Here is a 25,720-nt window from a genome sequence, read left to right as displayed (position 1 = left end):
GCAAGAGACGACAACAGCTGCACTCCATTCTTTAGAAAATATTCACTTAAAAACGGGTGCATTTCATTAAAAACCTACCATTTATCCGGGTAAGTTTATCACACATGGTATTGACTTTTCATTTATGAAAAAGAACTCATTTTAGTTTTGTGTTTTACGATAAATTAAAATATCACTGCTGTTTTGTTATTGATTTAGAATTACGAATATATTTACTTTAAAAAAAATATTCTTGTCCCGTATTCCTCCTATATTAAAAAACAAAAATGAAGTCTGTATGATAAATGTATCTGCGATGAAACGAAAATATCATATTTCAAAAATCAATTAAACTGATCAAGTAGTTTTATTTTTAACTAAGATAATTATTTTTAAGCAGTTAATGAAAACTTTTAGACATTACAACAATAAATCTCACAAGTTTCAATTATCATAGCATAACACATAGCTTCTCTATATCTCATTCCCTATCACAGCTGGTTATGTTTTTCCACACGTTTCCCAGATCAGCAAGATGAACATGCCTCACTTCTAGATCTGTTTCTGACCACAGTTCCGACGATTGGGTAACGAATGTCCATATCCCACTTGAAAATGTTGATCACTGTGATAATGATAGAAATAACCCTTTCTCAACCCAAAACTGAAGAGCCATTGCCCAAAATGACAAGGTATTGTAAGAAGGCTGGCTGGGAAGCCATCAGGGATCTCATCAGAGATACCCCTTGGAGAAATATCTTTTCTCTTCCCGCTGAACCGTGCGCAAATGAATGGTTTAAAATGGCAATTAAACCACATGTTCCCACACAGAAATTTTATAGTAAACCCCACTCTCTCCAATGGTTTATTTCTACTTGTGCAGCTTCCATTGCTCAAAGGCAGCATGCATACCACAGATTTCACCGACATAAGTCCAGTACAAATAGATAAAAGTTTATAGAAGCTAGAAGTTATTACGAGAACGAAATAACGACAAGAGAGAATATACAGAAAAAAAAAAAAACAAATTAAAAAAAAAAAAAAAACAACCTAGATACCTCAAAAGCATGTGGACCTGATCTCATCCTGGCTATGCTATATAAAAAAAAAATAAAAAAAAAAAATGCTCCGCTGAGGTTGCTCCAGTCCTCTCCAAACTTTACAATAACTGCCTTAATGAATCTTGTTTTCTTGACTTCTAGTAGTACCTGCTTCTGTAGTACCAGTTTACAAGAATTCTGGCAAAAGAACCGACCCATTCAATTATCATCCCATTAGCCATCTCCCACTTTTTGCCAAAATATTTGAGTCCATAATTAATCAAGCTCTAGTCCATCAGCTTACAGCCGCTAAACTTCTGACTGACCAACAATATGGATTTAGGCAAGCCTGTTCTACAGCAGATATCCTAACTAATCTCTGAACGTATATACCATACACTGGACAAAGCAGGGGCGGGTAGAGCAGTAGCCCTAGACATATCTAAAGCTTTTGACAGGATTTGGCCTGATGGTCTTCTCAGGAAAAATCAAATCATATGGTATCACTGGACAAATATTTAACATAATTAAATCCTTCAGTAAAAGAAAAATCTAGGTTGTCCTCAACAATTGTACATCTAAACAACGTGATATAAATGTGGGTGTACCTCAGGAGTATATCCTTAGATCTTTATTATTCCTAATATTCATAAATGACCTCCCTGATAAAATTGTCTTTGAGATGGGTATATTTGCTGATGACACCACGCTCTATAACAGGGACGAGGGGTTAAAAAAAAAAAAAAAAAAAAAAAAAATGAACACCTATCTAAGGAAATGGCACAAATACTAGAGGAAGACCTTCAATCTGTAGAGGAATGGGGACAAAAATGAATGGTCACATTCAATGCTGCCAAGACTAAGTTTGTTTCCTTCAATAATTACAAGAAACCTTTTCAACCACCAATAGCTATGGCTAAAGATACATTACCTGAAAGTATCTCTTTCAAACTCCTTGGCTTAAGGTTCACAGGAAACAGAAATTGGAACAGATATATTGAGAGCATTGACAGGGCCGCTGTGAGGAAGTTGGGCTCTCTCTACAGAGCTAGATAGTTACTTATGCCTGAAAGTATCCTGTACCTCTATAAGGCCACCATTCGCCCATATATGGAGCATTGTTGTCACATTTGGGATGGTTCCTCTACTACTAGTCTCTCTCTTCTGGACAAAGTTCAAAAGAGAGTCACCAACCTGATAGGTCATGAACTGTCATCTAAGCTTTGGCCTCTGTCCCATCAACGAAATGTTGTATCCCTCCGTTTTACAAGTATTTTAATGGTGGATGCTCCAACGAACTTCAAGCCCCCCCACCGCCGATGTAAATACCGCTGACAAACCCAACAAGCAGCAAAATCCCACCCCTACACAGAGATCTTTAGATATAAGAAAGTGCCTTTCAGGTTTAAATGGCTAAAATTGACACTTGTACTTAAAAAAAATTCTGAAAAGTTGTAACTAACTGATTTGGGGGGCAAACGATGGACTTAGTCATTTCTTTCTTTGCATGGTGTAGAACTCAAATTTACATATGTTGCAACCTAAAACTGCACAGTTTGTTCATTTTTATCAGGATTTGACGTCCCCTGTGAACTTTTGGGGCTAAACGGTGGGGGTCAAATGCTGAACCTAGTCACTTTTTTATGCCTCGTTCACTATGCACTGACGGGGGACCATGCATGCTTCACTGTTTTTTTTTTTTTTTTATTTGTTTTTGTTCATAAGACATATTTAAAATACTAAAATTTACATAAGTTTTGAGACACGGATATCTATGAAAGACTAAGATTCCATAAAGAAAGTAAAATAAATAAGATAACATATCACAATTTTATTTCTTCGTTTAGACGAAGCATTGAAGTTTGAAATCTAATTCAGAAGAAATATGACACAAAATTCAGTGATACAAAGTCATTAAAAAGTTGAACATGCATATCTGTAATAAATTTGTGTTTATTGTTTTGTTTTCAAACATTTGTTCCTTGTATTTACTCCCTCCTCTCCAATTTAATGTGTGGCCACAAATGAGATCATGGCGTTCAGTTGCAGCAACTAATTTGAACAAATGAGGCTGAAGAATGGCATAATGACAGTGTTAACTAATGGATTCAATTCTTGGCAAAGTTGTCCCAAAGACTCAAAAAAATGGTACTCTATGCCTCATTACTAACACTTAGCATTATAAAGTAAGGATCAAGGATAAGTGGAGCAATCCAAGCAAGAAAAATGGTGCCTTTTCTTACATCTTGGTGTAGTAACCAATGAAAAGGGATAATTTCAGTCACCCTTAACTACACTTGACCTACTTATTTGCCTTTATAATCTTTTACAAATAGAAATGTAATTTTGTATTTTTCTTTCTCTTTCAGCAAAGTGGCAGTAATTACAAAATCAAAATGCCATTACAAAGCTTGTAAATCTACAGAGACTTTATTAATGAAATTCTTGCATTAAAAAAAAAAAAAAAAAAAAAAAAAAAGTTAATGACACTAATAAAAGACGTGTTCAATTAAAAAGTTGAAATAAACATGAATTTTGTTTTTTCAGGTGTCAATCAAATTTTAACTTTTTTTTTACTTCAAATAAAACGAGTTCAAAATTAACATAAAAAAAATGTTGCTTTTATTTGTAACTAGCATTGAAAGAATCAACTATGTGATACAGTTTCAAAGTGGCTGTTTACAGAAATGTGCATCTGCATATGTTATAATGCAAATATTTAAAGCAGGAAATTTGTTCACATGATTTAAGTATGTGAACAGAGATGATAAATATGAATGATGACTTTGCTGAAGACCCCCCCCCCCCCCAAAAAAAATAAAAATAAATAAACAACCAGAATCAAGAACTTACCATTGGTGAATAGAAATGGGATTTCTAAAGGTTCAATATTTTTCATATCTGGCATTTCTTGTGATACAACATGGCACTCTAAAATGTATTCTTGACCATCTTTACCTGGAGTGTTCTCTTGAAGAGTAACATTCTACAATTTAAGAAAACATACATTGTTTTTTCTTTTAGAAGAGGATTACAAAACTATAATATTGACATATTTAATCTAGTGTCAAATCTAGTTAGATTAAATTCCTATATAAACAGATCATTAAATAAAGATGATTTTGTAATTAAATGAATTCAGGAAAAAATGTTTTATATGTAAATATTAATGTGTGTAGAAAGAAATGTTAGAAAATCTATATGAAAACTTAAAGTGTAAAATTTACTATGGAAGATAATAGAAGTGATTCTGAATCATTAAGTGCAATAAAAACTTCAAATATATCCTAGTTTGATGAAATTTATATCATACTAGCATGCTGCCCAATATTGTCTAGTTGTAAAATATATTTTAATTTAGGCAAATTTTGTATTTATTACTAGTCAATTCTCTATTGATTATATTGTACCCAATATATAGAAGTGATTTCAAAAGTTAAAAAAATATATATGACCCGAGTACGATCAGCTAGAATTGAAACCAAAACCGATAGCTTTCCAGCATTATTCGTTACCACCTGAGCTAAACCCATATGCATATCAAAACATTAAAAATAATGTTAAAGCTATAAATGTATATTTATGCATACGTAGATTTTACACATGATGTCAAACTATGTTTGCCAATTTCCATCTTTCAAATATTTGACTGATAAACTATTAAACTACTGGTTACATAACACTAAAATTAACAGGCATTAGTAATCATTCACCAAGGATAGTTTATAATGAGTAAAATCTTTGTTTGGATAAATGAATCATACATACAGAAATATGTAAGTTGAAATGCAAAAATGTTCCTTTCAACTTGCTGACATATTTCTATTATTTTTGTGCATGCACAAATTCATTCATAGCTGGAAGTGATTTAATTTTAAATCTTTCTTATCTATTTGCCAATAGCTCAAATGGTAGGAGATGCAGCAGGACTTCAATATTTTGGTTCCAATACTAGCTGATGGCATCAAAGTCATTTAAAAAAAAAAAAAAATCTTTTGAAATTAGTACTATATATTAGGTGCAATATAATATTCAATAGAGAATTGGCTCTGTAAGAATAAATATGAAATATGCATGAATTAAAATATATTTAAACATATTTTAAGTCTAAGAGGACATAAAAGATAAGGTGTAGTATCAGAATAGATATTACCCTCTGCTCCTAAGCAAAAAGCCAAGATATCATGGTATTTACCTTTCTCCTACTTTGAAAGGATGTGACACTAGGTCGGAAGGTGGGATAAATGAGCCAGTGCCGTTAAAGGAGCATTTTGGCATTGCAAAAATAAGTCAGAGTAGCCTCATCAGCATTCCTTGCTGAGAGTGCCTCGAACAACAAGCCATAAACTTGTTCCCCTCCCTCCAAGCCAGGAAGAGTGGATCTCAGCAGACTACTCAGAACACTTGCCATAATCCAACAGCTAAAAGGCCACCAAAATGATCCAGTTACTGTCAGACTGTCGCAGTTGGAACCTTGACTGGCATACCACTCACGTGTGGCTCACTCCAAGGCCAAGATATTATATGCGTCTCTTTGATCCTGTAAAGAGTTGCCAATCATAAGTCGCATCTTCTACTTGGTGCGGATTGCAAACCCACATGACTTGTTTTTTGCTATTCCTTCTGATCTAGAGCAAGTTGGTTGATGGACACCCAACTCTTGAGATGTCCATTTTCTCTCCACCTTTACCCTCTGCCACTTTTCTAAGATGCCCTTAAAGCATAACTTTTACAGGTCAGTTGCTGATCACTTGACATGGCCAAAATGTTTAAGGGTTTTACTTTTGATTTTATGAAATATCAGTCGTAACGATTTAAAAAATAAACTTGATAGGCAAGTTGAACAATTGTAAAGTTTATTGAAAACAATGCTTTCTAATCATAAATACTGAATAATATATGCACCATCTCCAAAACCACAGAAGCTGACGTGGATACCCCTCCCTTCCCAAGCCTCATCTATATGGAAAAGGTTGGAAGACTAACATTTATTCTCTTTCTCATTCCCCATTCAATTGGTCAATTTAACTTCACAGTCCAACCAATTGAACTTGGCCTTCATAACAGTACAATTGTTCAAACGATAAACCGAGATTTGATATAACTTTTTGCAGCACAATTGCCACATCTTGAATCAAAATTCATTCATTGTTCTCACCAACTTAGTTGACCATAACCATGCATTCATATCATCACAAATATCAACTCTATAATTTTTTTTTATGAATCATAAAAAAAACAGAACCTTAAATTTTTACTGAAAATTCATATTAAATAAGGAAAATATGTTTACCTGCAACGTGACTTGGCCATTGTAGATAGGGAACATAAGCTGTCGGGTTTCGCCAACAAATGTAGGCACTTCATCTACTCCAGGTGGCGCTTTTATTTTGACGTTCAAAGAACCATCACATTTTGACCCCACAGAGTTATCATATTGGTCCTGAAAGGTTTTAATATAATCCGGTTATTGAAAGAAAGAAAATAAATAAACATAGCTGAAGGATATATGTATACACACATCTTTTGAAATTAAAAAAAAATTAAACCTAAATAGCATTTAAGCTGACATATCAAACTTTTATTTTGAATAGTGATTTTTCGGTTGTAATTTTTGTATAATGTGATTGTCATTATAATGTACTTGGCTACAAAATATTTAAAAAAATTATATAGTCATTATAAAAATTATATAGTTATATAGACACCTGATAATATGAAAATATTCAATTATGGCATAAAAATTTAACCTTTTTGTATAGAAAAATATAAACATTTATCTTCCTTACAACTAAAATTTTTATTCCTTTTTCTGCTTAAGTAAAAAAAAAAAAAAATGTGCAAAAAAGTAAAAATGAAAGCCTAAAATGACTACTGCATCCTGGGCAACACCATCTAGGTACAATTATTATTGAAAAAGGATAAAATAAATCCAATGGTATGAGATAAAATGGAAAAGGGAAGATCTAATATTCAATGCATCATCCAACTGCTATGAGGGCAATGTGTGAAATCTATAAACTAATTGATTATGTAACATTTCAATCCGAAAAATTCAATAAAAATTAAATTCAAATTTCATATATGTTCTTGTTTTTTTTAATATTTATTTTTCTTTATGTGACCTAATTGGATCTATTGTGTTGGTTATTCTAGTCAGAAGCTAAACATGCTATTCATTTGTTTTGGAATGGAAAATACAGCCATAGTCTGGATAATCTTTGAACGCCTATTTCATGTTCATTAGAAAATTTCAGGTTCATATGTACATTATCACTCGCTACCTCACGATGGAATTTTTGAAGATACAATGTCAAAAATGTAATTTTTAAAATTTTATCGGAGGTCATACTTCTGTTGAATGTGGAACTATCTGTTCTGGCCAAAGATGGTACAATTGTGGGGTCTGTGTTTACGCAGGATGTCTATAGAATGGAAATATGTCACAGACTTCTTTTAAGCATGGCAGCAATATATAATTGATGAAGAATACAACTGGAATTAGTGTGGATCATGCTAGGTGTGAATAAAAATTATTCAAAGAGTTATTGCTGGCTGTCATTACCAGTTGCAACATACATTTTTTATCATTCCCTGCAAACAAGGAACATTGCCACTGAGATGTAAGGGTTATTGTGAATTAGGATGCCCTTATAAATCTGGCTCCTAAATGGGGAGTTGTGCAGAGAGATGTTTATTCACATTACATTTAAATTTCTGCATTTTGATACAGCTAGGGAAACATGGAATTCCAAAGACAAGTTGTTCAAGGAAAGAAAATATAAAGTTGAAAGTTTTCCAATATCTGAAGAACTCTACAGTGAAATAGTGGGATTTTGTTGCTTGGTGAATTATTCAGAAGAGATATGTGCTCAGACAGCACATGTGCAACAAGTTTATCTGAGCATATTTTGTCGAAGTACTTGTGAAACAAGTACAGGGATGCACAACTGTGGCAATGGGACAGGAGCTGGTGCTTATTTTATTTATTTTATAAAGGAGTCACCACTTATCAGGGCCCGGAGGCCACTCGAGGGTAAGGGTTAATGATTGTACAGTAGTCAATGGGAAAATGTCATAGTAATCGTTAGTAATGGGAATTGGGTAAATTGGATTATTTAAGGGGATGGCTCATCAAAAACTTGTTCACATTAGACTTGAAGACAACCATATTGCAGTCAATTGGAAAGCAAGAAAACAGAAGAGTTCCACAGGCATGCAGTTATAAGAAAGAAGCTTTGTTCATGGAATCTATGTTTAGGTTTAGGCACAAATAAAACATGGGAGAAATCATTGATAGTGGTTTCAGCTAGACAACGTTTTTTTTTTTTGTGAAAGTTAGCCCGGGGGGGGGGGGGGACCATTTGCCGTGAAAATAACGATAAAGCAGAGATAGGCTCACAACATCTCTTCTGTTGGAAAGAGGTTGCAGGAAAAAGAAAAGGGCATCCCCCACTAGGCTACAAAGTCTATTTTGATCTCTGTCAAGGCAGGCTAAGCTGCTTCGAAGAGTTCCTACCCAGATGTGGCAACAGTACTCCATTCTTGGACCTACTTGGCTCTTACACAGATAGAGAATTTCATCAACAATGAGATACCTACTGCAGCGATGCAGATCAGGAAGAGAGTTAGACTCAGGATGGATCCCTGAGAGACTCCAGTGTTTGTAGAAATTATAGAATCTCTAACTTAATAGGCTCCATCTACAAGGGAGAAACTAGTAATTGATACACCAGTCCAGATGTGACAATACTCCATGTATGGTGATTTTGTAGAAAAATAGAAGACTGACAGATGTGAGAAGTTTCTTAACCCGATAGAGGGAGTCCACCTTTGCAGACTTTCCTTTATCTTCTATGTATATTTGGTCTAATTAATGTTATCATTGGCTAAGGAAAGGATGATATTAGCCATAGCAATCAATGATTGAAATGGTTTCTTGCAATTGTTAAGGAAAGGAGATTTTTCTTGATAACATGAAATGTAACCATTCATTTATGGCCCCATTTCATTGTAGATTGAAAGTCGTTTTCTAAGGATTCAGCCATGGCCTTGGATATGTGTGTATTCAATTAGCCTACAAGTTAAAAATAGAGCATGAGGTCATCAGAAAATAGACCCATCTTGGATGCGAGTGTTCACACACTTATATATATAAGATTTAATGGGGTCAATTAGTGCATTATTTTACTAGAACAAGTTGTCATATCATGTCAAGAAGAAAACAAGTGTACTTTGAAATAATATTAACCAATTTTTTGATTATGGTATAAAGAATGGATTGCAAAGTTTTGGGAACCTTTGGATGATATATTTAAAAGAACCTTAACTTATACTGATGTGTTGAAAAAAAAAAAAAAAAAAAAAAAAAAAAAAAAAAATTATTTTAAAAAAATTGCTTTTCTTCTTTTAATGTTGAAATGGGATCACACTTTTAAAATTTATTTTCTAATTTTTTTTTTAGAGAGATTATGACAGATTAAAATGAATAAATTTAAGAGATTGATACTTACCCGAATTTCCACACGGAGATATTTTACTAGGCATCGACTAGTGTTCTGTTTTGCGTTGCTCACTGTTGGTGTACCAATGCGCTCAAGAGGCACCAGCTTTGAAGGCATGCTGGGAAGGACATTTAACGAGATCTGAAAAAGACGAGTCATTAAGTACAGGCTCAGAAGCAATTAAGCAATATAACTTGGCTTAAATCAGTTTTATGGCAAATCTCTTTTTTTTTTTTTAGAATATTTATGACTGAAGCACAATACTCACTGTATACCATCCAACACCAGTTATCATTTTAACCTATATTTGACAGAATTGCAGTTTCATTCCTTTTTCTAAACGATAATGTATAGATGACCAAAATAAAACCATAAGGATTTGAACCTGGCATATCATGCAACATTAAGAGATCATAAAACATTTCAAAACTTACTGCATTATATTTAATGTTTTTGTAAAAAATCATATGTATTATAATTGAAATTTATGCAGTATAAGGATCGTACTATCATCCGAATCATCTAGATTGTTAGAAAAATGTTTTCTTTATGATATTTTTGTATTACGGTTAAGACGTGGCATTTTCCATAAACTACCTGGATGATTCAGACGATAGCACAATCCTTATACTAAGGTTTTTATAATTTCATAAAAAGAAATATGTGTATTTATTCTTTTGCAGACTTATCCTCATCTTGATAGTTTTTTTTTTTGTTTCACCTCGTATTGGCCAACTCATCCTCTGGCCTTCTTTAGATAATTAACAGCGACGGGATAGGAATGCCGAGTCTTGTAACTTAATTCCAAGTAATTACTTCCTTCCATAGTTGTCTCACTGTTTTGGATGAATTGGATGAAATGTGGTGAAACAACAATAACTGAAGATGAGGATAACAGTTTGCAAAAGAATTACTATGAAAATTATAAAACTTATTTCAAAGGATTCCAAAATATGAAAAGAAATATGATCAATGATTGTCACTAATAGAAGAGAGATGACAGAAAAGAAAAAAAAAAGAATGATTATTATCATGAAATATATCTTACTTGAAAATGAATGTCACAAAAGGAGCTTTACTTTTTATAATATAAATACTGTCCTAACAGGTAATAGGTGATCTTATATATAAGACTAGCAGACTGCCTGGCATTGCCCAGTCGTAAAATACACTTAAATATGATATTTTGATTAATACAGATTTTGTATTTATTATTATATTATATTGGACCCAATATATAGTAATGATTTAAAAAAAAAAAAAAAAGACTTGTGCGCCACTATTGAGAATTGAAATCAAAATGGCTTATGATTTACTTTTTCCCTTGACATTAATGCCTGAGCTATGAAGACATTTGCTGCAAGGCTAAAAATTAAAACATAAACCAATAGCTAATATATTACGCATGCATATTCCTAATGCCGTTGTTCGACATTCACTTGGCAAATTCCATTTCTTTAATTTTCACTTTCATACAGATTTTCCCTGGTTAAAACCCAAATAAAGTTTCATATGGGTTTGAATACCCTATATATTAAGTTTCATGTCTGTAGACCAAAAACTGACAAGCGTGTGTGCGTGCGTGTGTGTGGGAGGGCAAATTTTTTAAACAAATATATATATACGCATACATAAAAATATAAAGAAAAGGGTTTGTGTTAACTATAATCTTTTTACGCAAATATAAATCATTTAAAATATCTGCATGAATATAATTACACGTAATAGTTAATTAAAGATGATCAGCGCATAAGAAAACAGAAAAAATTAATAGGGAATTAATTAAAATGAATGTTTAAAAGAATATGCAAATTAGCTATATCTTTTGCAGAATTCCATGACCCATATATAAGTTGTATTTTCCTTTTAAATAAATAGAAAAAAAAGAAGGGTTTTTAATATGAATATCAATACACACAAAAAAAAACTTTATAAATAGATAGATAGATTTGGAACTTACCAAGTCACTATCTACATTGTATTTTCCATCAAAATATACAAACATAATACTGTATTTGGCAGCTGTTTCTGGACACATTTTGTGACTGAAATATAAAAAGAATGAAATTAATGTGAGTGAAAAAAAATATGGAGAGCAATCAGTCATCTAACAAGATGAACTATCAAATAATATTTACAGAAATATCTTTTCTATAATGGAAAAAAACTTAACATCTGCCACAAGATTGTGGAGATTATACACCATGAGAAAAAGAAAAAAGATGTGACCCTTTTGGTCCTCCATTGAGCTTCGGTTAAATTGTTTGAATAAGGAAAAATGAGTTTGCAAAATCACTTAAATATAAAAAAGATAAAGATAAACAAGCAGTGCGTGCGTGGTTCTGCATGCGAGATGACAGCACAAAAAAATAGTGAAGAAATGATTAATGTGAGAAGTGTCAAGAGCCAACATTATCCTCACATTTTTGCCAAGTTTCAGAAAAATCTAATGGATGGGGCAAAAGTTATGAGGTAAAATGTCATTTTTTGCAATTTGGGGGCATTTGTAACCTCTTTTGAGCTCCTGGCAACGCTGAATCCCATTGAAAACGGACAAATGGTGCAGTTTCATGCCTAGACATGTATATTTGAATTCAGCACCATGGAAAACCATTATATAGACATACATAATCAAGTTTTTGAGTAATATGAAAAAAGAGCTCCAAAAAGGCATGTGTTTTAGCCCTAAAAGTCCCAGAGGGATGTGAACCAGAATTTTGCCAGGGTCACCCATACTGAATTTATATTAAGAACAATGACCTCCACATTTTGGCCATTCAGGAAAATCTAATGGATGGATCAAACGCTATGGGGCAAAAATTGACATTTTTGGGCATTTGTGACCTCTTTTGAGTTCCAGTGTAAATGGATAACGATGCAGTTTCAGGCCTTAATACATGTACATTTGAGTTGACCACGGTGAAAAACCACTATATAGTCAGACACATCAAGTTTTTGTTGTGAAATATGAAAAAAAAAGAGCCACAAAAAGGGGAATTTTTAGCATTAAAAGTCCCCGGGGACACGAAACAGAATTTTGACAGGGTTATCCGTACTGGATTTATATTAAGAACAATGGGCTCCACATTTTGGCCAAGTTTCAGAAAAATCTAATGAATGAATCCAAAGTTATCGGGCAAAACATGTAATTTTTTACCATTTTGGGGCACTTTTGGCCTCTTGAGCCCCCGTAGACATAACAGGAATTTTTGCAAAAAAATTTTTTTTACTGTAGCAAAATTTCATGAAACTAATGGATGGTTATCTGGCAATTGTCCGGACTAACAGAAGCATGGACGCCACTAAAAACATAGGTCCCTCTCTGATAAATTGGGAGACCAAATAATAAAAAAAAAAAAACTCTTTTTGCTTGCTGTATGTCTTTTTCCCATTCCAACAACAGATTAAACACTAATATTGCCTGTAGTGATATTCCATTGTACCAAACTATGCTTTGCTGTGGCTCAGTCTGATTAACGCAAGTATTAAATTGATTTGTATTGTTCACACACACACGACTGTAATAACTTAAATACAATTCTAAAAAATAGCATGGTAACATAAGTGCATAAGCAAAATATTAATAACATCAAAAATGTATTTTATGTAAAATAAGAATTATAGCCTAGCTTACGCCCGTGCGTGCAAACACAAACAAAAAACACAACTAATGACTTATGATTTGAAAAACAGCACGTTAACATTTTGATTATTAACATTGTATGATAAATCTTATGAAAAATAAGAATTATGTATTTAATGAAAAATAAAAAGCCTTTAAAACATGTCTGTTTGTGACGCCATGTTTTAATGTTAGTAAGTGCTCGTTTATTTAATGGAATCGAATTCTGGAATTTTAGAATTTCAGTAGTCCGCCAATCAGAATGGACAGATTTTGGAAGGGAGCCATTATTATTTATGAATCGGAAAAGGGAAAGCTTATCTTATGCCTATGTGTTTATGATCCAGTTACGATGGATGTAACCAAATTATATGTAGAAAGTATAGATTTCCTCTCGGTCTTGACTGGTGGTGGTAGGAGGACTAAATATCTAGAGGGTAAAATAGGAATGTAACGTAATGTAACATGTGGCCGCAGCCGAGATTAAACTCACTACATGAGTTTACAGTGTAATTCAAATCTTGTCCATAGCAGAGTATTTGATGCTTCGCTAGTGCTATCAAGGTTATTTTTTATTGTGACGCCAACAATAGATGTATTGCCTACCATGGCTTAAGAGAAGCCCATCTACTCTTAAGAGAAGGATAGACTGCACCAGTTTCCCAACCTGGTATTTTTACCTTGCAGTACATACAGTGCCTCACCTTCCCAAATGGTCACCCATCTGGTATTGGCTAGGCTTGACGTTGCTTAACTTTGGTGATCTAGCAAGAACTAGTATGTCAACATGATTGTGCCATAAATAGGAACTCCTTCCTCTAAAAATGTTGTGATTGTGATGGTGTTGCTCCTAGGATGCAATGTAGCATTTTATTATAACGACTGAATGTGTAAAAAATGGCGTTCTAAAGTTACATAAGATAGCGGCTAATAGTCTAGACATAAATTTGTATGTAGCATCTGTTGTTGCGAATCTACGGTACTTTGGTTCAGAGGGGAATTTCTGCAATCATGTTATTATATAGGAGGTAATAGACTATTCAAATTGTTTTCTTTTTTTTTTTAGTACCTTTGACTGTTGAATAGAGATAAAGACAGAAACAAGAGTAATAGACAATGGGTGAAAATGATAGAAAGGAAGAGAGATGTCACTTAAGATATTTGAAAATCATAGTTAATTGTTCTAATTAACAAAGTTTTTTCAAACTAAATACTAAAACTAAAAATATTTTAACATGCATTTTGTGTGATCAATGTGTATGGGGAAAAAAGCCTTAGAGAAACGAATGTTGATTAACTCATCTTTAGTATAATAATAATAGATTAATAACTGGAACAAGAGTTATAGAGAAAACTATACAGTACTAGAATACCTGTCCCAAGACAGATAAAATTTGTCAAATAGAACAGTTTTACACTAGTTTCATGCCTTTTTGCATGCAATGATTTAAATAAAAATATAATTCTACTAAATCTTAGGTTTAGAACCCTTATTCTACTTTTAATCCAAATTCATATTATGATTTACATTTAAGAAAACGGCTAAAAAAAGAAATTAAAAAAAAAAAAAAAAAAAAAAAAAAAATGATTTTAATAATTCATCTTAAAATGAGTGAATAAAATATAAAAATATCTGAATAATGTAAGGAAAATACAAAGCCAAAAATAGAAGTTTAGATTTTTATATAATGGTTTCATACAAAATGGATAAATAAAAAGTCGATACAACCACTAATATTTTTTAATGATTTTGTGAGCATTTAGAGAAAGGAAGAGCTAGTATTTTTATTTTTTTATTTTTTTAAAATCATCTTTATTTAAATTAAATGGTAGATGCAAAAAATATTTATAAATAATAATAATGCTAATATGAAAATACTGATTAATCTATATATATAAAAGACAAAACGGCCGCACGCGTTTTTGTATGTCAAGCAAAGCCTTTTTTGCCGGGCTTCTCGTGTGTGTGTGTGTGTGTGTGTGTGTGTGTGTGTGTGTGTGTGTGTGTAGTGTATATTATTCTTTAGAACTTTTTATATACTCTCTAGATCAAAATATCTACACTTTGCGAAGGGACGTCGTATCCAAATTTATTTACATCGACTTGTATAAAATTCACACTATTCCATCCTCTCGCGTGTTTCGTGTTTTTCATATAAATAAAGCGAAACTCACCGATGCAAAAGGTGTCAGCGGCCTTTCGTGCCGGAACGTCTTGAAAGCAATTAGCTTCGATCAACGTGGGGAAAACCCTTCATATCAGACAATTGCTATTTATTTGAGAGTTCCCCTTTTTCAAGGGAGCTTAGTTTCTCCAACATTGTGGGGGAAACAAATGAAATGGCGAACAGCTGAACTGGCTTTCAGCCAATGTTCACTTCTGCACCTGTGTGAACTCATTCATTTAGCAAGTCAACTTTTTCATTGACATCGCTAAATTTAAACGCCTTTTACTTCATATGGCTTCGTAGCGCAGCGGTAAACTCTCAGGTTTTCTTTCACTTTCTTTTCTGCCTTCGCATCACAGGTTCGAGCCTGCTTGCCTACTAACACTTTAATTTTTTTTGTGTTCAACACACCTTCAAACACCCGGGCAATGCCAGATAGCTCCGCTAGTCTATAATATAAAAAGCAAAATGGGTGGGAGCATTTGTGTATGTCTGCGAAAGGCTTTTTTTCGTCAGGTTTCTTGTGTCAGTTACATTCCGGGAGAAGTTTCCTTATACTTCCTATATCGTAATATCTCGGATTTGTAAACGGACATTGTCTATCTTTATTGTGATGGAGTTTTTAAAAATTTCCTCCGTCCCATCCTTTTGAGTGTTTGTCTTTTTCATATAAATAAAGCAAAACTAATCGAAGCAAAGGCAACCGCCTGGCCTTCTTGGCCTTTGGGCAAAGGAGTGCTTCACTGAAAGGTTTGATCAATGTGGGGGCGATCCTTCATATCAGACAATTACTTTTGAAGTCAATTAGGTTTAATTAATGTGTGGGGGGAAAGCCTTCACATCAGACATTCCTCCACATTAAAAACGACCTTCGTTGGAGGTTTAAAAACAACGCCATTTCTGCAAGTTGTCTTTTTGATTGACATTGCTAAATTTGAACACTTTAGACTTCTGGTCACGTCATGGTATAGCGGTAAGATGTCAGGTTTTCTTTCGCTTTCTTTTCCGCTTTCGCGTAATGGGTTCGAGCCTGCCTGCCTACTACTACTTTTTTTTTTTTTTTTTTTTTTTTTTATAATTTTACACCTCCAAACACTCGGGCAACCCTGCTAGTTTTAATTATACAAGAAAAATGTCTTAAAAGATATGTCAGTGAATTTTCAAATCAAATCAAAATAGAATAAATCATGACAGTCACCTAATTAGTATCATTTATACTTTCCATGTCTAACATCTACGGATTTCCTACTGGTCACGCTGTGCATCTTCTTACTGATTTAGTACTCACTATCTTTTTCTGTTTTACTATCTCACACTTTCATGTTACAAGCATTTATTTACATCTACATACGTTATATTTTCATTGTTATTGCTGGGTTAGTATTATTAGACTGGGTTAGTGTTTAGAAGAGACTAAGAGGATCATTTGAGTCATATATATATATATATATATATATATATATATATATGTCTAATTTTTATATATATACATCGGAATTAATAGGATTCAATCTCTGCATCTAACTATGAAAGTGACAAATCCACAGACAAAGCCTTTTATAGATACTTGGAACACATAAATCAAACCAATTTTAAAAGAGAAAAAAAAAAATCTTAGTTAAGCAATATCAACACAATCTACCTGAATGTAAATACACCTTTATGGTCATCTGTGTCTTCCATATTGTCTGGATTATAGGATATAGCCTACAAAAGATAACAAAAATAGATCAGTTTTAATCAAATTCATCCAAACAAAGAAAAAAGCAAAATTTACTTAATTTTAGTTTACTTTTACCTCTTAATTTTCTTATTTTGTTTCTGCTGGAGATGGGGCATCCTACCAAATGCTAAAATTCAACTGTTATCGTAGACGCTTCAATAAAGAGATCTTTTTAAGATTCTAACTGTCTCTTTAAGTGCAATTAGTTCTCTCTTGCACTTCGTTCATCGGGTATATTCGGAAGGTAGATTTGAAATTCTTTTTCATGAGTCTGATTACTCCCCTAATTACAGAAATGATTGATCTTTCTATGATTCCAGTTTAATTTGAAATGAATCCACATTTTAGGTTTTGGTGTTCTCGAGATGATAATTGATAATTTGTATAACTGTTCTCCTCTTGGATGTTATATTGACGTTTCCACCAATATAATATTTAACCATTAGGTGCGTCTTGTCACACTTGGGAATCTTTATGTCAAACTTATTGCACCATGTGTCCATGGCGACACAGACCATTGACACTGTGGATAAAATAGCTAAGTATGAATCGATTCTAAGCGGTTGATGGTTAAATCCTCAATACAGGCAATATGACTAATACTATTGAGATCTATTTAAGACTTATTTAGTCATGGTTGACGGAATGAGAACAAGCCACTTTCATGAATTATATAAAAAGTTCTAGAGTTTGACAAGACGCATTTGAAGACGTTAATCCAAATACAAGCATACCCACATTTCATTAATTTTAAATGGTTTATACATATATATTTTTAGATTGTTCCTATAATTAGGTCTCAATTTTAGGGAGAGTTATCTTCTGTTCATTTAATTTAATGTCAATTTTTTTCTTGTTCTGGGGTCAAACATTTCCTTAAAACACGCAAGCTCATGATTTAGTGGATCCACTGTCTGCAAATTCAACTCTGTGCAGTTTTATCTAACCGCTTCAAAGTTTTCCCTGGCCAGCCAATCTCCATACAATTTAAGACATCTATGCTTCTGCAATGGTTTATCCAAGGAAGAGGAATGCTTCAAATGACCATACCAGGAGAACCTAACATGACTCTGGAAACACTTCAAGCCTTTAAAATAAATAAACGAGGGTACTAACACCAAAGTAAATATAAAGCATGGACCCGATCAAATAATTAAACTCCTTTAATTATTACTAGCAATAATGACTGATCATAACACTACATACAAGGATTGAGAAGCCTTTGTATATATTGTCCGATAGTAGTTTTGAGAATGAAATGCCTCTTTTCTCGATCAATATGCAAAAGATCATTCACTTAAAATAGACTGAGAAAAAGTTAATATAGCAGTACCCAGTATATCTAAACGTCATGCACCAGTAACAACTGAATGTACAGGTAAATGACAGTGTCAATGGTTTGGCAGTGATATCGATGATAGCTTAAGTGGATACAATGACCAATGGTATCAACTTCCTTGATTGTATGCATAACCTAACCAAGTTGTATAAAAAAGAACTATGTAATATAACATTCTATGTAAGACAAATGTAGGACTTTCAGAAACTCTTCTAACTGTTGTATATTGAAGGGGACAGATCCCAGTATTTAGAGAAATGAAGTAATGAGGATCGAAAATATTAAAAGGAGAATGCTGGAATCGAATGTAGTGATTAAAAGTTGAAATGAATACATATTGCTATTTAGATGCGATTCCTGGAATGTAGTGAATTAATCATTAGAGTAGAAATAATTTTACAACAAAGTCAGGTCAGAGCAGGTAGAATGGGACAATGGAAATCAAAGAATGTCTTTGTGTTGTCAGAACACGTGTTGGAAGCAGATGCAATATCTATGTGCAAAAACATTCATGGTTTGGCCACGTTCAGATGTCACAAAGGAATATAGATTCAATATATAGTTAAGCTAGGGTTTGAAAGGAGTTAGAGTTGACAGAGGCAGTTGAGGTTGGTAGTTGAGAAAAGAGAGAGTTAGCCTGGGCTCCTTCAAGAAGCGAAGGGGGAGTAGAAGACAAAATGTAGAGTGAGTGAGTGTATTTGTTTAACGGCATTTCAACCTCTAAGAGTCATTTAATGCCAAAAAAGTTTTGTTGATATAATAGATTTTCAGTTTCTTGTAAAATTTTTTTAAGTTTCTTGAAAAAGTTTATCTTTTGAAGCAAGATGTTTTAGGTTTTCTGAAAAATTGTTTTAGTTGTAAGAGATTTGTTTTTCTAAACTGAATTTTACTTGTTTACTTTTAGATAGTTTATGATTTGTTGGGGTTCCACTTCCTGGAACACTTTTCTAATGTTTGTTGTTTTAAAATATTTCTTCTGAGTGTGTTTGTGTTTTCTACATTCTGTCAGTAGATGTTTAATAACAAAATGTAGAAATCAAACACGGCATCGAATTCTCATCACCAGCTGGAAATAAATGTCTTCATAATTGTTGTAAGCTTTTGTCTTCATCATCATTTCAACAAAGTAATGTGTTGTCTTCTGTTATATAATCACACTGTTGCATCATCTTGAAGATTGAACTTTATATGAAACTCCTTATAAAGTGTTGACTGTATCCTCCCCATCACTAATGTATGTCTTCTCCATGTTTAAAAAGAACTGTCCATTACACATCTCTCTTCACATATATCATTTCTATTATAAATATGAACTTTCCAAGTTTATTGTTCCATTGTCGTCACTGTAACTCGTTAAATTTCTCATCCCCATTATGTACAACACCCGCAATACAACATAACCTTGTGTTGGATTTTGTCAGATTTCACAATGCAAATCTTTCTTCTCATGGATTTAATATTGCACTGCAGTTGAACTAAGACCTAACATTCATTGTCATATAACATGGCATTCCTGGCACATCTGCTATGCAAATTAGCCTGAATGTAGAGAGGGATAGCTTGTAATGTGATAAGAGGCAATAACTCCTGAAATTTTGCCCATGCTGCTTTCATCTTTGTGACCATCCACCACCCACACTTACCTATCTCTTCAGCAGAAACAGTTGACTATCTCCAAGGTATAGTTATCTAGTACCATCTCTTTTCAAGATAAAAAACCACATTAAATAATGCACATGTCTTTAAACATTTAATGTAAGTCAATAATTACTGAAAAATCAAAAATAACTTGTAAAAGAAATTAAAAAAAAATAAATAAAAAAGTCATGAATATTACTGATGCAACTTGGTGTACAGATGAGATTTCACTCAGTAACAATTTGTAGATATAAATTCAAGGTTATTATATGGTTATAATCACAGTTAAACAGCACTGATTCTGGTCAGTACTAGATAGGCGTATATGAGAATACCAGGTGCTGTATGTAGGAGGATGACAGTACCTTCCTGAAAAATCTGCTTATCCTCTCTATAATGTCTACCTTTATGCCCGTAGAAAGACTGGAAGTCTGCACTATAGAAGCAAGACATTTTTTAGCAATCAAGTGGTACACACACTATGACAAAAATAGCCTCAAAATATTAATTTTATAATTGATAAATACTTACATTTGAAGGAGGAGCTAGCTGACGGATGGAGTCTGTATGCCATTGTTTCATGGAAAGATGAGAGGGTTGGGCTAATATTAAGGGGTTGCCATCTTCAGCTAATACTCGAACTTTATAAACTATATGAAAAAAAAAAAGAAAAAAAGAAGAAAGAAAATTAAATTTTACAATAAACAATTTTTAATATTGTTATAATTATCAGTGCTTGTTTACATTCATCTTTTAAATCAATACATTTCAGGTGGAAACATTACATACATATCTATGCAATGGTGAAATTAGTATAAGTTCCCCGAAATTATGAAAACTGATTCAGTAGATGTGTTGGATGTATTTTTCACAAAAATCAAACACAATAGTGTTTTGAAATGCATTCATTTAAAAATGGCAGATCCTTAATTCAATTTAAATCAAGGGAGATAAGTCAGTTTGTCATATTGAATTATTTGCATAACTGTTCCACATAAAAATATGATAAAACTTGATAATTAAACAAATTTTATTTTTTTATTGTAATTATTTTTCTATTTTTGCCCATTTTCCTAATTTTTGGAATTTATATTAATTTTGCCATGACATGTTTTCACCTGAAATGCGTTGGTTTAAAAGATCACTAATATAAACAAGTGCCAGTTATCTATTGTGAATCACTTCATTTTTGTTAAAGATGATCAAATTTATCCTGAACATTTTTTAGATTATAAGTGGCAAAATAAATATGAAACTTACCAGGTAATTCTGAACCAGCCTCAACATCTATAGATCTTTCACAGTTAACATCTAACCGAAGAGGTTTGGTGGGGTCAGGCTGGATGTTGATTTGGACTTTGGGCCCTATTATGGTTTTATTACCACCCAACAAAGCTTTTACAGTTAATTCATATAATCCCCTGAAAAAAAAAAAAAATAAAATAAAAAAATAAAAATAAAAAAATAAATGAATAAATCAATTGGCAAATATGTATAGACAAGGTTTAAAAAAACTAACAAAAAAAAAAAAACAACTTATTTTGTAAAAATGTCATTGTCAGTTAATATTTCTTAAATATAAGAAAAAAGAAATGTACAAATTTATTCTTATATGGCATGTTAACTGTTACCGACATTCAATGCTGAGAAGTAAATAATTATTGGTGAGAAAAAAATATTAAAAATTAGAGACATTAAGAATATTGTAGACATTGAGAGTATAAAAATTACGATGAGTAAAAGTGTCAGGAACATTGCAAGAAAATTCTATGACACAGCAAATTAGCAGCATTATGAATATAGTTTAATTAGGTAGAATTTGTATTTTAAGTTTATAATTTAAAACTGTATCTATTTGGTGTAGCTCACGAGTCTTTACTTTCACTCATTTAAACAAAGGTTACCAGGTTTATGACATTACTATATACAAAATTTAAATAAAAAAAATTCCCGTTTCTTAATATCATTTTTCCTTTCTACAAGGTTCCTTAAAGATTGCTTAAAAAAAACAAAAAAAACACTACTACTTATGGAATTATTAAAATTCACAATCCTTTCTGCAATCCAACCATAAATTAACTATGACCGACTTGTCCACCAAGTTTCAATCATGAATATGCAGCAGTCTTTAATTGTTTCTCTATATGTAGAACTCTTTAGCAATAGTCTCATCAATAGAAGTTCTGCTCCTCACCAGACGTTAATCTTTCCCCATTTTCATAATGCGGTTATCTTAAACATAATATCTATCCTCAGACGATTGCTGAACTGTAAAACGCCATCACAGCTAAATTTAAGGCAGCATGAAAAGTGGAATGTGTCAGAGTTATTAACAATTTTGCAGGTCATATTCAGATGTGCTTATTATTGAATGGCAATAAAACAAAAACTTTTGGATGTTTATGACTGAAACTTGATGTGCAAGTCAGATATAGGATGTATTTTCTACTAAATAGGGTTGGATTACAGAAAGGATTGTGAATTTTAATAACGACTTCATAGGTTGCAATTTTTATGTTAAATGCAACTTTTTTTTTTTTTTTTACACACAAAAAATGTCCTAGTTATGATACTTAATGAATATTTAAGTGTTTAAGAAGTCTACAAAAAGTTGCCAAATAAAATTCCTATGGATGATATAGAAAAATGTAATAACTAAGAACGTTTTAATGAAAGTGTATAAATTTCTATGGAATTAGTTTATTGTGTACACCGATTTATATTTAAAATTAAATTTATAAAAAGATACATTCATCACATAAAAAAACAAAATGTTTAAAAATGATTCTTACTTTGGTCCATGGATACAAAAACTGCCAAAGTTTACTTTCCCTTCTGCATCAGTCTTCATAGGGGTAGGTGAAGGCACAATCTGGAAGAGTGATTTTGTATTTTTTGACAAGTTTTGTTAACAATTCAAAAATCAAGTCACAAAATTATCAACTGGAAAGAGTGAACAGTAGGAAACAAATCCAGATTTATTATTAGGTCACTGTTGATTCAAACTGGTTACAAGTTACATACATTATACAACTGAGCTAACACAGTATTTCTGTGGACAGATGTTCCAAATTAGACATTATTTCAGACATGGAAGTATATGAAAAGGTGCCCTCTCTTTATTTCATTTTTCTTCAGTGAAAGTTCTCAGAAATCAAGGGGTTAACACTTGAACTATGAGAGACAGATATTTTTAATGTTCCACTAACGTACGCTATCTCTCAAACATTGAGTTAGTTAAGAAGTCGAGTAATTTTCTTCTCTCCAATAGACCATTTTAATATTTTAAAGTAGGTCTTTCTTTTCGGTCCTTTGGTCTTACTGCAACCCAGGACAAGAATGCATCTAGTTTGGTGGAGTATCCAGACTCGTGTTGCTACTTGAGGTAACATCACTTGGAGAAGATACACCATTCTTCGTACAAGTTAGTGTGGTTAGGCATAGCGAGGAGATTTTATTTGGGCTGCAAATACTATGTGATTTTTAATATTTGGTCAGGGTTTACTTCTAGGGAAAACTCTTCATGCCAGACAACCCTGTACAGAGACCTTAGACACTTGAGGATAGCATCTAGCATTCAAGTTCTGTATAAATGCAATATTAAAGTGTTGAAGTTAGAATCTTCAAAATTTGCCTTTAGTCAAAATAACAAAATTCTACAAATGCTCCAACACTCCCCCATTACTTTTTCACAGCATATGTAAGAGTATTTAGAGGACACCTGTTTGACAGATTTTTTTTTCAATCGATTCTTTATCTCTACGAAGAAGGCAAAATTACTAAAGATCTTATTTGTTGTCAATTTTTTAAAAAGAAACATGAATTGAATTGACAAGAAACTCACCTTTATTTTCTGGTCTCTACCCAGCAGTATTTTGACATCTTTTTCTTTACATGGGTTACCATCATCATCACATAACGTCACAACCAGATTCTGGTTAGTTTTCCCACCATCATACATGACAATAGGCTGAAGAGAAATAAACATTAATAAAAATACATGATAGGTGACAACATTTAGCTCTCAAAATAAGTAAAGAAAACAATTCCTCCCATCTCCCATTTACAAACCCTAAAATTACATAAACAAAAATACATAAGATTAATAATAAAAAGTAGAGATAAGCAGTTTTATTTGTACATTAGAAAACAAACAATTTTATAATTTTTCACTGAAATTTATTTCCAAATGGCCATATGTAATGAAACAGTGGAAAAAAATAATTCAGATTTTAATACAATTTTTTTGTCAACATTTTCATAAGAGAAAAGATTGAACAAATACATTAAAAAAAGCATTTAATGATTATTTATTTTTTATTTATCTCTGTAAGGAACATGTTTTTTTTCTTAAAAATTAAATAGTTCTTTGAAGCATCTTTTAATTTGTATTTTGAAAATTTAATAAAACTATTAGAATTCATATATACAAAGCAAATATTTTTAAAATTTTAATTTTATTTATCTATTTTGGTCTTAAATATTTTGGAAATAAATCTCTTCAGGCAAGAGTCATTTCATATTAATAATAACCTTCCTCCCCCCTGCTTTTTTATTTTTTAGTAATGTTCTTTGTTTTTTTTCACACTAATAGTTGCTGTGCCTATGTGTTGTCATCAAATAGTGTTATTTGAAACAGCTGTTAAATAATGAAAATGAAAAATAACTTATCTATGATGAAGGAATTTATTCAACAAACAAATTTTTTTTAAATATTTGTGGCGTATGTATGATTTTGAAAGGCTTTATTACATTTGGAAAAAAAAAAAAATTTTTTTTTAATTTATTCATATTTTTAATAAAGTGAATTTCAGAAAAATCAAAAGATATTTTATTACTATTAAGTATAAATCATGGATTTTGAAAATAAATTACCTCTTGTAAATCCCAATTAGGGATCTTGAGTTGAGCAGGAGGCCCTGAGACAACTTCAAGTCGTACATAATCTTTCAGATGTCTCCATTGCACAACCAACTCTTTCGAACCCGTCCGGCCATCTCCAAACCTGACACCTTTTATACAGAAGGCACACACCTGAAATAACAATAGTATCAAAATAAGTCAAAATGAGATTTGATAATTGAAGGATATTGTTTCAGGGATTTATCTGAAGATTTTAATTCTTTTAGAAAATCATGTTGGTTCAAATACTTTTTTTTTTTTAACAGTTGTTTCTTTTGTAACAACTGGAATGTAATTTTTTCTTTTTGTAACTGTAAATCAATAAGTACAAAAAAGTTTTACATTTTTTTTAATTTTATCTAATTAGTTTTCATGCTAATATATTAAAACTACCAATTAGTATATGTTCGTTAAAATTTTTCATTCGTTATTTCTCTTTAATAATTTGTGTAAAAATAATTAAATTCATTTATTCAAATTAAAACAATTTTGTTAAAAGAAAAATAATTTTTGTCAGAAATAAATTATTTTGACTTCGTTAATGGAAAGAAAAAATGTTATCCTGAGATCAAGTTAATATGGAAATAAGAGTTTTGCTTAAATTTTAGAAGGTTAGGCTTGAGTGATGTCAGGCATAATCTTATGCTAAACTTACTCCTTTCACCTTCTATAATTGGAGGTAATGAATGTAAATTGGTCCTATTTATGGAAACATAAAATGCTATAAATCTGAGTTAATTTCAATGTTTTGAACATTTTATTATTTAGAGATCAACAGGTAAAATAGTTTTACTACCATTCTAAA

At 32.0% G+C, this 25,720-nt stretch overlaps 1 protein-coding gene across 1 annotated transcript in view; it reads right to left on the bottom strand.

The window, feature by feature from the left end:
• LOC145243971 (structural maintenance of chromosomes flexible hinge domain-containing protein 1-like) overlaps positions 1-25,720 on the bottom strand; it is a 157,265-nt gene that overhangs the window by 32,005 nt on the left and 99,540 nt on the right. Inside the window, exons 31-40 of the mRNA XM_080107107.1 lie at positions 24,889-25,047; positions 23,858-23,983; positions 22,806-22,885; positions 21,274-21,434; positions 20,545-20,663; positions 16,956-17,020; positions 11,484-11,568; positions 9,533-9,664; positions 6,313-6,462; positions 3,873-4,005 (exon numbers count right to left, since the gene is read on the bottom strand). Of these exons, the coding sequence (XP_079963233.1) occupies positions 3,873-4,005; positions 6,313-6,462; positions 9,533-9,664; positions 11,484-11,568; positions 16,956-17,020; positions 20,545-20,663; positions 21,274-21,434; positions 22,806-22,885; positions 23,858-23,983; positions 24,889-25,047 (1,210 nt within the window). The remainder of the gene's footprint in view (positions 1-3,872; positions 4,006-6,312; positions 6,463-9,532; positions 9,665-11,483; positions 11,569-16,955; positions 17,021-20,544; positions 20,664-21,273; positions 21,435-22,805; positions 22,886-23,857; positions 23,984-24,888; positions 25,048-25,720) is intronic.

Source organism: Euprymna scolopes, chromosome 22, assembly GCF_053919585.1.
Source record: "Euprymna scolopes isolate OS-2025 chromosome 22, ASM5391958v1, whole genome shotgun sequence".
NCBI lineage: Eukaryota > Metazoa > Mollusca > Cephalopoda > Sepiida > Sepiolidae > Euprymna > Euprymna scolopes.
Note: the sequence above shows the minus strand (reverse complement) of the source record. Positions and strands in the feature narration are given on the sequence as shown.